This window comes from Dermacentor variabilis, chromosome 3 (assembly GCF_050947875.1).
Source record: "Dermacentor variabilis isolate Ectoservices chromosome 3, ASM5094787v1, whole genome shotgun sequence".
Taxonomy (NCBI): domain Eukaryota; kingdom Metazoa; phylum Arthropoda; class Arachnida; order Ixodida; family Ixodidae; genus Dermacentor; species Dermacentor variabilis.
Genome location: NC_134570.1, coordinates 56,495,828 through 56,510,237, shown reverse-complemented (window position 1 = coordinate 56,510,237; position 14,410 = coordinate 56,495,828). Strand labels below are relative to the sequence as shown.

Below are 14,410 nucleotides of genomic sequence, written 5' to 3'. Positions count from 1 at the left end.
GAAATAACATATTCAGCTGGTATCATACGCTGCTGTGAACACCTCCACCAAGCGGTGCGTGGAGCTTGCAAACGGAGCGCGAAGTCACCTTTCTCCCCAATGCTCTTTTTTCAAACAGAAGCCTGCTCCTCGCTCTCTTCTGGGCGTTTTATTTCTTAATAAAGTGGATACCCATACACGGCTGCTATTGGTAGCTACAGTCGACTACGGAGCGTAGATAACACAGCTAGGAGCATATACACCAACGGCGGTTGCCACGAGTTCACTGGCTAAGCACTGCGGCTCACTGAGGACAACCACATTTGGCTTACGTTTAGCACATCATAGGCATCATAATCGGAGGTCATGGCGTCTACGTTAACACCCAAAATGAAATAACTGCACGCCATGGTGACATTTAGAAGGCGGAGCATTGTGGGCACGTCCTACTGCGCCATAGCCTTCGCAGTGCAAGGCAGACAGGCAGACAAAGAACTTCATTGAAGGTGCTGAGGAACCGGCGTTAGGTACCTCCCTTTTCAGGGAGTCGCCGTAGCCGTCGCGGGCTGCACCTACGTCGGGGTCGGAAAATCGTGGTCCTCCGCCCTGTCGCAGGCCCTCTGGACAGCCCGTAGTTGCTCCGAGAGGTTGCCACTCTCAAGGGCAGCCTCCCAGTCAGTTAGAGTGGTAAGCGATGAGCTGTGTAACGCGGGGCATTGCGAGAGCATATCAGATAAAGAGCAGTACACCTCCCCACAGTCTGGACAGTGGGGCTCTACATTAGGCACGAAGTGACTGAATCGGCCCCTGGAGGGGAATGACCCTGTTTGGAGCATGTGAAAAGCCAACGATTGTGGTCTAGTAAGTTTAGGATGTGGTAGCGGAAAGGCCCGCCGAGCAAGTTGATAATGTGCCAAGATTTCACGGAAGGTGAGAAGCGAATCCCTGTACAGTCCAAAGTCACCGCCCGTGTGTCCACCGGAACCGCCGCGGTGTGCAAGACCTCGCGCACAGTCATAGGCCAACTCATTGACATTAACAACCTCAGAGTGCACATTGATTCCCATATGGGCCGGGAACTATTTGATATGAAAACCAGCAGCTCCCTCGCTGCCGAGGATTGCTGCCGCCTCCTTTGAGATCAAGCCAGAGGTGAATGCTCTGGCTGCAGACCTGGAGTCTTTAAAGATATTGTGACATAGAGGGTCCTTCAGTGCTATAGCTATAGCAACCTGCTCGGCCACTGTTGCAGAAACCTTCCGCACGGATGCTGAGTTAATAGGAGTGCCATTGGAGTCAACCGAAACTATGGCATAGTGATCAGAGCGCCCGTACTGAGCGCGTCAACGAAACATGCAAGATTTGGAGCGGCCACAGCCACTTTTAACAGGGAACGAGCCCGGGCTACCCGGTGCCCTACGTTGTATTGAGGGTGGACGTTACGTGGCATGGGATCTACCTTGAACGTACCTCGGACCATGGATGATATGGTCACGTTGCGCTCCGTGATTTCCTGGTGACCGCATCTAACGGATTCGAGAATGCGTCTCCCTGCTTGCGATGATGAGAGTCATATTATTTGGGCCACTCATTGAGCCTCGATCACCTCTGACAGAGTGTTGTGCATGCCTAGTTCCATGACACGCGCGGTGCTGGTGGTAAACCCAGCACACGCTTGATGCTTTTGCACATGAGGACGTCGATTTTGGCCTCATCCCGTTTAGACCAGTGCAACGCGGAGGCTACATAGTTACCGTGGCTCATCAGAAACGGGTGGTAGAGTCTGAGGAGATTGCTCTCGCATAAACCCCCCACTGCGGTTCGAGACCCTGAGGATAAGCCGAAGCATATTCTCCGTCTTGGAGGTAATGTGGGCTATAGTCTGCGAGTTGCCCCCGCGAGATTCTAGCAAGTCCGAGTCTGATGGTATCCACTCTGTGGATTTGTTGTCCGTCCCTCGTATAGAGGGCTATGGGAACTTGATTTAAGGGTGTGGAGAACCTAACCCCCCGTCGTGTGGGCCTATACAATAGAAGTTCGGACTTGGTTGGTGACAGACTCAGGCCCGTGTCTAGTAGGAAGTGTTCTGTGATGTCAAGTGCCTCATGGAGTGCACTCTCAACTGCAACATCAGACCCTCCCATGCACCACACGGTAATATCATCCGCATAAAGGGCGTGACCCGTTCCTCTTACTGTGGCCAGTCTGTCTGAGAGGCCCTTCATGGCGACGTTAAACAGTAGGGGAGAGATGACCGCCCCTTGCGGGGTGCCTCTCGCTCCCAATGTAAATTCCTTGGATTTGATTTGCCCTATTTTGACAGTCGCCTTGCGATCCATGAGGAAGGAGCCAACGTATGCATGGAATCGTGGGCCCAGGACCGAGATGGCGTCTAGCACAAACCGGTACGATATGTTATCAAAAGTCTTGGACAAGTCTAGAGCAAGGATGCCCAGAGTGTCTTTAGCGTTTGAAGAAGGAATGGGAGCACAGCATGAGCTGATTTGATTTGATTGCCAATAACTCCTCTTCTGCTGAATGCATTGAAGTACTTTTTTGCAGCAAAGCTTTTTTGAAGTAGCTTATTTTCACTTCAAATGCCTTTCTTCACTTCGATAAAAAGTGAAGGAGCAGGCAGGATTTCGAGTGTAGCGATGAGAGCAGCAACTGTGTAAAGAAACATGCCATTAACTACAGCACTTGAGTGAGAGAGAGAGAGAGAAAACATTTATTTCTAATGAGATGGGGCGACTTCCTCATAGGGTGGAGCCCTTAGTTCAGGGCCCCATTGGCTCATGCCACTCTGCATGCCCACTGGATCAACCGACGCTGCTCTTGTGGGTCTAAGCTGGTCAGTGCAGTCTCCAAGGAGGAGAAAGAGAGAAAGATAATGTTTAATGACAGAAAGGTAGAGAGGTTGGCCTGAGTGAAGTGCCTCTAGCCTGCTACTCCACGCTGGGGAAGGGGTTTGAGGAATAACAAGGAACTTCCAACACAACAATAACTTTTAAGGAGGAAGTTAAAGGTGAAGGAATAGGTTACTCCCCTATTCCTTCACTTCAGTTAAGCTTACAGCTAACAAAAGAATTTAAGTTTCATGCAGATAGCGAGGCAATGCAACTTTTAATTTAATCTAATTTTACTCGAGCAAATAAATTAGGCTCCTTAAAACTTGCGCAAGCGTTTCCTTGCCTGGTTCAAATTCTCATTAATGCTCATGACCAAAAGACAAAATCACTAAATTGGTTGAAATTAGGTTGGCTGAAGTCTTGGAACACCTTTAAAAATGATACTTTCAGATAAATATGCAACTGCGAGCACTGCTTTAACCATGCATGTTACACAAATTATTCAGGAACATGATACGTGGTAACTAACTTAGAATAAACATGCACACTCCATTGACAACAGCTCTGGGAGCAACAGTTTTGAAGTCCAACGAGCCTTTATTATTCTGAGAGGCACCGAGAAACATCAACATATTTTCAACATGAAAATATTTCAACATGAAACAGCACGCAAAGAACTTTTGTATACAATGATATGTAAGCTGAATAAATAGAATGTGTTTCGCTAAAAATATATTTCGCTCGTGATGCTATCACAAAATGAGGAAATAAGCACAGCTTTGACTGCTGCAGTTTCTTTTGATAGTATGATGAAATGCTTTCACGATAAAGGGTAGATTAATACTGATAGAAAAGTATCATCGAATATTCACTGGCCTACATATGAACTTGTCATACAAATGAGACTCCATTTGACCAAAAAATATACAGGCTACTAAAAATGAATACCAGTTCTGTAAATGTTGAACAAAATGAGGAATGAGATTGACGAATCACTTTCTTTACGCAACCCATCAAAATGGTATATATGCAAAGTTTATGTTGGTTAAAAATCACCGGTGTACTCGTATAAGTCATGAAGGCACACACGTACAAGGCTCGTTGTGTGTTTAAAATCTGCACTTCCTGGCCGCCCGGTGCAGTGTGACACATTAAAATGACCTTTAGTTTCTGTGGCCAGGCAAAATGACCTAATAAGGCACAACCTTGCAGGGCACCTTCAGCAGTCCAAGTGTCAGTGGCCTTGCAAAAGGAATAAGGCAAAATACAAGCAGCAGACTGGCTTTGTCAGGACGAAAAGGCATTGAGGTGTCAATGGTAGTTGTGCACTGTGCAAACAATTGCATTCAAGAACACACGATGAGCACGACCATGGCTAAAAGAAGTGCTAAGTGACCGCTGAAGAACATCACACGGCGTGACACCAGACTGTATGAACAGGCTGGCAAATAAGTCTCGATGCATGCGTCTGCACCATAAACTAACACCAGAACTGGTATAATGTACCAATTCCTTTCACTCAATTCTATTCCTTTCACATCCACCACTTTGAGCGGCGATAATGCAGGTGATAATCCTGGTGATAACATATGCGGAGCGCCACTCGGACCACTGATGAAGTATGAAAAGTAGGGGTGTGTGAATACTGAGTTAGTAGATTTAGAATTGAATCAAGAAAACAGTGCCAAATATTGAATAGAATATCTAATATCAGACAATTTTTAACATTTAATGCTTACAAGTTTTGGGCAAGAAAATATGGTGCTGCACTTGCTTGGAAGTCTCCTAGCATTGTATAACAAGAATCTAGCAAGCTATTAGTAACATAGGTACTTAGTACACATGCTCGGAAGTCTCCTAGCATTGTATAACAGCAAGCTTGAAGAAAAGAGCGCTACGAAGACGCAGACTAAAAGAGGAACATGTACGACGGACAAGGTGCTACTTCCAACTAAATGTTTTTTTTTGAAGAAACAGGATTTTAAATAGATATGCCCTAGAATGGCCCATCGTGACATCACGACCTCCCTATCTCATTAGAAAAGCTATCTCTTTCTCGGTAAGCATCACTGAAGAGCAGATAATGCACGTGCCCTCGGCCTTTGCAATGTAGAAAGCTTGTAGTATCTCCCGTTCTAGTCTATCCCTAGACCGTGCCAGAAAGCTGATGTCACGAAGATACGGGCGGCAATTGTGATGTTTACAGTGTTCTGCCAGATGGCCCCCCGCATTGTTATTTATGGCCCAATTTTGCTCACGTGCTCTTTCATTAAAACACCGTCCAGTTTGACCGATATAAACCTGTTGGCAACTTAGGGGTATCTCCATATACGACATCACTTTTACAAGCCGTGTACTGCGTTGCCTGTTTCTTAGAGCATGGTCCGGGTTTTGCCTTTGTCAGCCAACTTTGTCTTTGTCAGCTTTGTCAGCTTTGTCTTTGCCTTTGTCAGCCAACTTACACGGTGCACTGAAGAGAACATTAACACTGTGCCTTTGTGCCACCTTCTTGAGGTTGTGGGACACCCTGTGCCAATATGCAATCACATGTACTCTTTTCCTATCAAATGGCTTTTTTGTGTTAGTGCCCTCTCTTGCCTGTTTGATCTTTTGAAGAAGCTTATCGCAGACGCTAGAGATCAAGAGTGAAGGGAAACCGGCTAGGCGTAGCCTTGAAACTTGGTTATTGAAGCTGCTTTCTACTTTGTGGTTGCAAGATTTATTTAGAGCTTCTTTTAGACAAGTCATTGCAACTCCTCTTTTTACTAGCTTGGAGTGCGCAGTGTCGTATGAAATTAGCTGCTTGTTTAACCTCGGCTGGTATTCGAAACAGACATGCGTGTTCATTAGAGTGATATTAAGGTCCAGAAAGCGAATGCTGTTATCACAAGGCCTTTCGCATGTGAAGTTTAGAGCCTCCGATGCATTTCTAAATGTGTTAATTATAGATTCTACAGTGTCATCTAGCCTAGACCCAGGAACCTCGTTAACCACCAGGTAGTCATCGACGTACCTCATTATGGAAGGAGCACATGACTGATTCAGAATGCTATTTACACACTTGTCAAAGGCGCTGAGAAAGATGTCTGAAAGAATGGTAACGAGCGACAATCCAATGCAAATACCCTTGCATTGTACATACTGTTGGTTTTTGAAACTAAAGACAGTGGAATGAAGATTCTAGGTTGTATCTAGGTCGTATCTATTTCCATTCTAGTACCATTCTAGGTCGTATCTATTTAAAATCCTGTTTCTTCAAAAAAACATTTAGTTGGAAGTAGCGCCTTGTCCGTCGTACATGTTCCTCTTTTAGTCTGCGTCTTCGTAGTGCTCTTTTCTTCAAGTATGCGAAACCAACTCGCCCACATCAAGCTTCTGCTGCTTCAGATAACAACAAGAATCTAGCAATTGCTTGATTCTACGTTACTATTGCTATGTGCCTATGTTACCGATATCTTAAGATATCGGTAACATAGATACATAGTAATAAAGACATACAGTACAGTCTGCTCTTATTAAAGGGAACATCAAATTAGTATGCTACCACTGATTACATACAGGTCAGTTCCAGTATATGAAAGTCTAGAAGATATTTTATCAATAAGATTTTTGTTGAATAGAATCAAGTGCCTTTTTCCTCTGAAACTAATGAATTTGTAACGCTCTGTTGTACTGAATACCAATGAGGTCCTCAGTTTCATAGTGGTCCTATGTTTTGGGGCAATCTTTTATCTATTGTATGGAAAGTTTTGCTTTCCAGTTTTTCTCCAAAATGCAGAAGGGCTATCTCAATTTTGCAAGGTATTTGCCCAGTCACACACACAATACATTAAAGCAATAGCTCTAGGATGCCACTGCACCCTGAAAATTGTGAATTTAGAAAACATACCAACAACACTCCCAGAAACCTTGATTCAACACCTAAAGGAAGTAGACTGTGCTTACCCTGAAGAAATGCAATTCCAAAATATCTTCATGAAAGAATCCGTGGCACAAAGGCAGAAATTTTCACCAATGGAAAAGGCATGCCGATGTGGATTTATGGAAGCTAACACACAGCTAATGAAGGAGATTCGTAATAGTTTGCAAGTTCAAAAAAATCTGATGTATATCGCGAGCAGGGACAAAAAAAGTAAATAAAAAAATGTAAAAATTAGATCCTACAATTAGAACACCCGTGCGATGATGACGGGGTCCCATCTACACATAGGAACCAATGTGTCCACCAGCAGTAGGCTGCAGCTAAGCTGCGCACAGTCAGCGGCGCATTTCACTCGACGGCGCCTGGATGCCAGATGCCCTCAGCATTGCTGAAAATATTGAGCTGGTGTCGTTTGAAAGGGTGAAAGGGCTGCCCATTTCAACAACCTGGAAGGGAATAGGAAATCTCAGATGACCTGCTCATCACACACACAGCCAAAGAACTAGATAAAAGTAGTACCAAAGTAAAATTTTACTCTATCAGCAGTGCAGTGAGTGTTGTGTCATAAACGTCCTTCACTGATTGATAGATCCCCTGCTAAGCAATTAGAGTCGAACCCACTTATAACAATATTAAAGTTCCACAAAAACTCTATTGTTATAACCGGGTTGCTTGAAAAAAATCAATAGGGGGATGGCAGAGTTGTTGTGAGAAAAATATAATGGCGGGGAGGCCAGTGCCCCACCCCACCACCTTACTCCATCCGGCTGCTGGTTGCGTTCACTTGTTTAACTGCTTCCTGGGCGCTCTGATTGCGTGTAACAATCCGCAGCTGTCGGCGTTAGAGAATGGCACTGCTATAACAACTGCAAAGAGGGGTCATGGGTGGCAAGCGATGCGAGCTCCGCCGGGGCATCACTTTGGTGGCCCCAAAAGGGGCCTTTTAAAGAATGCGAGAAGGTTACCATGGTAGCCCACCAGCTTCAGAAATCCAGAAGAAATGCTGAAATGAGATCGCCACAAGCATCTTGTCACATACTTCTCACTTGCTTGCACAAGAGAACCTTATGTCCGTCAGCCTTGCATGCTTTACGCAAAGCTTGCAGACACTCTTTTCCAAGGCATCCAGGTGCTCCACGTAGTGCAGCGGAAGGTTCTTCGCGAAAACGAAGCACCAGAGGGACCGAATTATCTGCCGGGCCTCCTGTGAGGACGACGTTGAGGCAGCCTGACCTACTGCATCATCGCTGCCGTCGTCACCGTCACTATCCAATGCAAGCACGTTTGGGACAATCGCCTCATCGGTTAGAAGCACTTAATTTCCAAATCTATAGTCGTGCGCTTTCTTTTCAGCGGCAAAGTCGTGCACTACCTATGATCAGCAAGAGGATCAGCCATCTTCCATTTTGGCGGTGAGTCAGATGAGGCTGAGAAACCACGTGGCCAGGAATGATTTTGACGCAGATGAATGTAAGCGATTAAGCTGTTTGCAGAACTGCGCTGAATGAGGGGCCAGTGAGCAAACTGGGAGCAGCGCAGTTGGCGCGGTCCACTCGTGTTTCAGAGGGTGGTATGGCGTAGAGCTATGGGCGCAGCCCATTCCTGTTTGGAGGGGTAGAAAGGTGGCGAGAGAGAGAGGCGCTCGGAGAAGGCTGGAAAATGAGCGTGTAGTGGCTGTCGAGGTAGCGGGTTATTGTTCAGCAGCTTGAATTCCTCGTGTTTTTTTTTTTTTTCTTTTCAAGGATTTCGCATTTCACTACTTTTCGGCACGGATACCCAGCAGCCAGACTTCATCATTACAACTGATAATGCGGCATCGGGGCATTGTAGTAAGTAGGTTATTTCCCCATAGAAAACATAGAAAAGTTGATGGTGCAGCAGCTTTTCAATGTTATAACCAATATATTGTTAAAATTGGTATCATTATAAGTGGGTTCGTCTGTATAACTAGGAAACAGTCATGAGAGCAGGAGAGACTACGCCTGCTCTTCGTCTCTCCACGCTTCCTTCCAAATCACGAGCAGCATGCATATCACCAGCATTCCTGACAGGACAGTAGCAAGTGCAGAGTTTTTAGAGCATGGAAATGCAACCAAGACAGATGACAATTATTGTTTGGGAGCAAATATACGCCCCAAAAAGGTGTAAGCTCTTATTAGAGTGTATAGGCCCTGTATGTCTTTGTTTTAAATTAAACAGTAGCGCACTCACTGAGGTAAAGCACAGCCAACAAAATTTCACACATACTTCGTTATATCTAATAATTCTTAATATCAAAAGTTCACTATGTCTAAGTTACACTTCTCCAGGAATAAACTTTCTATGCTGCACCTTGTACGGGCCTCAAAAAAAAATTTTTTTTTTAACATACTAAGGGTTCATATCAAAGCTGCAATGTTTGAGAATCTCATCCAGCCCACGCACAGTACAGAGTGAGCCACCCACCTGTCCTGCGTCCAGCACAATAACCATGTCGCAGCTGAGAACCGAGTGCAGCCTATGTGCTATGGTCAAAACAGTGCAGTCTGCAAAGGTCTCCTGCACCGTTTGTTGGATCAACCGGTCTGTCTCGGCATCCACCGATGCTGTGGCTTCGTCCAAGACTAAAATCTGAAAGCAAAGAAAAAAATAACATAGCTTGAGAAGCATGTAAAATCATTACACTGCAATGAAAATGATGTCTACGAACAAAGCACAAACAAGCAGCGACAGCGGCAACTGTTGTCATGTTGAGAAAATTTTAGTTCCTGACCCCAAAATGATGGAACACGTTATCATGCTTTAAAAAAGGAAAAGAAAGAAAAATGTGCCGATTTGGGCACGATGTTTCTTTTGCCAGTGACTCATCTGTTTCAAGATCATGCAATACGAAATTGCCTACAACCTGCTGTGCTTGCAGGTGTGTGTGTTCCTCTCCAGATGTGCAACATGACACTGGCCCCAGAATTTGGCGTGCATGACGTGCTGCTTTTGCAGCTGCTGTGATGACTAGCATTAATAACACCACCCCCACCCCCCAAACCTACTAAAATACATACAGTTAGTCTTACTTCCTTTGAACATGTTACTCTGAACCATAGTGAAATCTTAATGTTGTCAGGCACATCAATTAAGCAAAATTTATTATTGAAATTTTTTTATTTTTATTTTGCAGTTTTTGTCTTGTCAATAGCTTTTTTATTTTTGCTGTGATGCAGTGAAGTAATCTTGCTTTGCAGCGTTATATTAATGAAGAAGTCGCACCTTGCATGCATACTTCATACCAACCCGAACCAAGAAATACTGACTGCATGCATAGAAGCAGAGCTAGCAAGATACTGTTTCGTAATCTGTACTACTCTTTGAAGTACAGGTTCTTTGTATCAGGTTTATGTATATACTCTTATTACTTTGAGGTATTTCTCCTGCTGAAGTAAATGCAACTTCAGGCAGTGAATACCACAGTGACATGGCAGATTTTGAGGGATGTGTTGAGTCACAAAAGAGGAAGAGACGCACAATTGATGCACTCTTCTCGTGCTCTTGAAGGACTTCACTTCACTTCACTTCACTTTATTACCTTAAAGGCCCCCGGGGTTGGGGGTGTTACATAAGGGGTGGGTTACATGTATAAATCATAATAAACAAAGAAAACATGTAATGAACATAAATTATTCGCTGTTAAATATAGTAGTTATACAATTCAGAAATGCGGATGTACAGATGATTGCGGCGATGTCGTGTGGAAGGCCGTTCCAGTCCGGGGCTGAGCGTGGAAAGAATGAAGATGCGAAAGTAGCAGTGCGCGTACGAAGCCGTGCAACTTGAAGGGGATGACCAATGCGGGGGGAGATACGTGCCGGCGGATTGATGTAGGGCGGATGACGAAGTGAGCTGTAATAAAGTTTATGAAACAAGCACATACTAGTAATACGACGTCTACAAGCTAGAGATGTTAAACCTGCCTCTGCTTTTAATGATGATATACTAACGTTATATGAATAGCATGAATATATGAATCTTGTGGCTCGACTTTGTACTGATTCTAGGGAAATTGTTAGATAATTTTGGTTAGGGCTCCAAATAGCAGAGGCGTATCTAATTTAGGACGGACAAGTGATTTGTAGGCAAGTAGTTTTACGTTTTGTGGGGCATGTCGTAGATGACGTTTTAAGAATCCAAGGGTTCTGTTAGCGGATGATATGATTTTTGTGACATGTGCGTTCCAGGTTAGATCATTGGACAATGTTACGCCGAGGTATTTATAAGTGTGAGTTAATTCTACCGTGGCGTGCGAGATTTTGTACGAGAAGAGGAGAGGATTACGTTTTCGGTTAAAAGACACGAGTTTACATTTATTAGGGTTTAGTTCCATGAGCCATTGGTTACACCAGTTCTGTACGCTGTTTAAGTCATTCTGGAGGGCGTGCTGATCAGAGGTGTTATTGATTGTGCGATAGATGACACAGTCGTCGGCGAAAATACGGATGTTACAAGAGACATGCGTTGGTAGGTCATTAATGTATATTAAAAATAATAGCGGGCCAAGGACTGATCCTTGCGGGACACCTGATGTTACGGGAAGAGTACTAGAGGCTTGATTATTAACGCAAACATACTGGGTGCGGTTAGCAAGGAATTCACTTATCCACTGTAAAATGTTAGGATGAAGGTTTAACCATGAAAGTTTTAGTAGCAAGCGTTGGTGGGGTACTTTGTCAAATGCTTTCGCGAAGTCCAGGAATATTGCATCAGTTTGAAGGTTACAGTCAAGGTTCATATGCACGTCATGGATGAAAATAGCCAATTGTGTATCACAGGATAGGTTTTTACGGAAGCCATGTTGAGCAGGATGAAAAAAATTAATAGAGTCAAGAAAATTCATTATGTGGGAATAAATGACATGTTCCATGATTTTGCACGGCACGCTTGTTAAAGAGATGGGGCGGTAGTTAAGGGGTGATTCTTTGTTACCTGATTTGAAGACCGGAACAACCTTCCCCACCTTCCAATCGCTGGGAATGCTACCTGTGGAAAGTGATTGTGCAAAAAGTTTTGATAGATACGGTGCGGAAGCATGGCCAGTATTTTTGAGGAACTTTGGGGTGATTTCATCAGCACCCGCTGAAGATGACATCTTGATATTTTCTATAATACATATAATGCCGTGCGCAGAAAACGTGATTGAAGGCATAGGCAAACTTAGGTTGGTAGTTGCGGTAGAAAGTGGCATATCGGTTTCGTGTGTGAAGACGGATGAGAAAGCGGTGTTAAAAATATTTGCACAGTCAATGTCACTTGACATCTCGCCAAGTGGGTTAGCTAGTGTGATGATCGGAGCCTGTTGCGGATTTAGTACTTTCCAGAACTTCCTCGGGTTATTTATTAGGATCTTGGGGAGGTCAGTTTGGAAAAAATCGCGTTTTGCGTTACGGATAGATTGCAGGTATGTTGATTCGGCTGTGTAATATTTCTCCCAGGCGCATGCGCTTGGGTTGCGTTTTGCTGCACGGAAAAGTCTCTTTTTTTTGTTCTCGAGTGTCTTCAAGAGCTTTGAAAACCATGGTTTGTTGTGACTTGCACGAAATGTGATGGTGGGAATAAACTTCGCGGTGAGTTCGGTAATTTTAGTTTTGAAACAACTGGACTAGCGGCACACAGTGCTGCTTTGTGCCCTGGTCACTATACTACTATCACAAGTTGTCAGCAAATTGTAATCCGTGACAGTCAAAAACATCCCCGAAAACGAACAGCAAATCTCACTGTCCTCAGAGAATGAAAATGCTTCAACGCTGAACTTACCAAAAGCTGCAATGAGAACATATGTGAACGCTAACATTGTGCTCGTCACAGACAGCGCAAGACTTGTTTCCCACCTTGTTGTGGCGCAGCATGGCTCTGGCCAGGCACAGAAGCTGTCGTTCGCCGACGGAAAAGTTGTCTCCATTCTTCTCCACGACACATTCAAGTTGCTTGTCTTCTTTTTCAATCTGCCCAGTAGAATAACAAACAATGCGTATACAGCATGTCGACCACTTTTAAGGGGACAATAAACAGAAAAATTAAACCTGATGGAGTATTCGTTCAACAAAACACTACTTTACTTCATTTCACAGTAATAGGTTGAATACTGTTTAGAAGAAAAAAAGTCCACGCCGAAACTTCAACATCGGTACGGAAGTGTAACATCACAAATTTCAACATAATGTCACGAGTATAAAACTATTTACACATTGTATTTACAAAGCGTATATACACAGCTGCCGAGAATCTCGAGAGGCTTTTGCCACTTCATCCTCTTTACTGTCGGCGAACTTGTCCTCTTTTTCCATCATAACAATATTTTCTCTTTACTGTCAGCGAACTTGTCCTCTTTTTCCACCGTAACAATATTTTCTCGCATTTTGGCTGTTCTGGCATAGTGAAAAAATTCTCCAAACTTGTTAGGTTCAGCCTTAGGCTCCTTCACAATACGATGCCAGTTGATCTTTACCAACAAAAACTTAACAAGGCCTCAGAAGCCGCAGTCAGAATCTATGATGTCACATCTGGCTGGTGCGGGAACCTCAAAGTGGCGGTGTGTTTCTTCCATTTTTGCTTATTTTCTGGTTTACCAAGCCTCTTCTCACAATAGAACGATAACTTGCAATTTCTCATTTGTAATAATTAGTAATTGTAGTAAGATAATTTACTAATATAGCTCAAATTGTTTCTCTACTTAGTGTCCCTGAGCACACAAGTATACAAACCAACATAACGTGAACATATAGTGAACTTCAATAAAAAGAGAAAGAGAGAGAGAGAGAGAGGTTTGATATGGTGCATCACATAGACCTATAATAGCAAAAAATTATTGCCAAGGCCTTTTGTGTTGAAACTGAGCTATGGCCAGTCCCGCAGAGCAGATTTGGCATTCCCTTTCAGAATTGATCACACTGTAAACTGTGCACCAAGCACGGGCAGGCATATGCCGTGTACACTCTGTGCAGCAAGCGTTTCCCTTGTACAGGAGCAGAAACTTCAGAATGGCTAAGCCTAAAGGCGCAGCACACATTCTCTTCCTCCATTCCGAACAAAAAGCCTTTGTGCTCCCCAAACTATAAAAATCAGTTACTGCAGCAAGATAATAAGCATGGACAAGCATACCTTTGCCTTTAAATGTGCTCTTTCTAGGACATCCCAGAGCTCTTCATCCGTTTTTTGATTTGCAGGATCCAGGTTGTACCTGTGCAAGGTAAGCACAATGCAGCACAAGTTATTCGCTTGCTGACAACTACTTCCTTCAGCTTCACTTCTACAGTGCTAAGCAAACACCTTTAAAGTAGACAATTAGAGCCTTCCACAAAACTCCATTTACCTTAAGCAAAGTTCACTAATACTATGCCTCAAAAAGTTTCATGGCGTGCATAAATAATGTAAAGTAGCATGGTGGACTCTCTGTAAAATTAATGTGAAGGTACATTGGAATTCTGCATGTTTCGTATGAAGGTCAGCTTGGAAGAAACGCACTGAATCACTGGTAGATTGAACAAAGCTTTCCAAACTGTTTAGCCTATTTAAACAGCAGGTCATCTTCAAGCGATCCACCGTATTTTGCACACACATACGAACGCACATACACACACATTTATACAGTGATGAACAGTACTCCTGAAAAGTTCAATTACAGAGCTGCGTGTAA

General features: G+C 43.8%; 1 protein-coding gene across 1 annotated transcript in view; it reads right to left on the bottom strand.

Moving 5' to 3' along the window:
- Nucleotides 1-3,405: 3,405 nt before the first annotated feature.
- Nucleotides 3,406-14,410, bottom strand: part of LOC142575685 (ATP-binding cassette sub-family C member 5-like) — a 72,456-nt gene continuing 61,451 nt past the window's right edge. The window contains 4 exon segments of the mRNA XM_075685232.1: nt 3,406-7,196; nt 9,196-9,360; nt 12,606-12,719; nt 13,876-13,954. Coding sequence (XP_075541347.1) covers nt 7,086-7,196; nt 9,196-9,360; nt 12,606-12,719; nt 13,876-13,954 — 469 coding nt within the window. The 3' untranslated portion in view covers nt 3,406-7,085.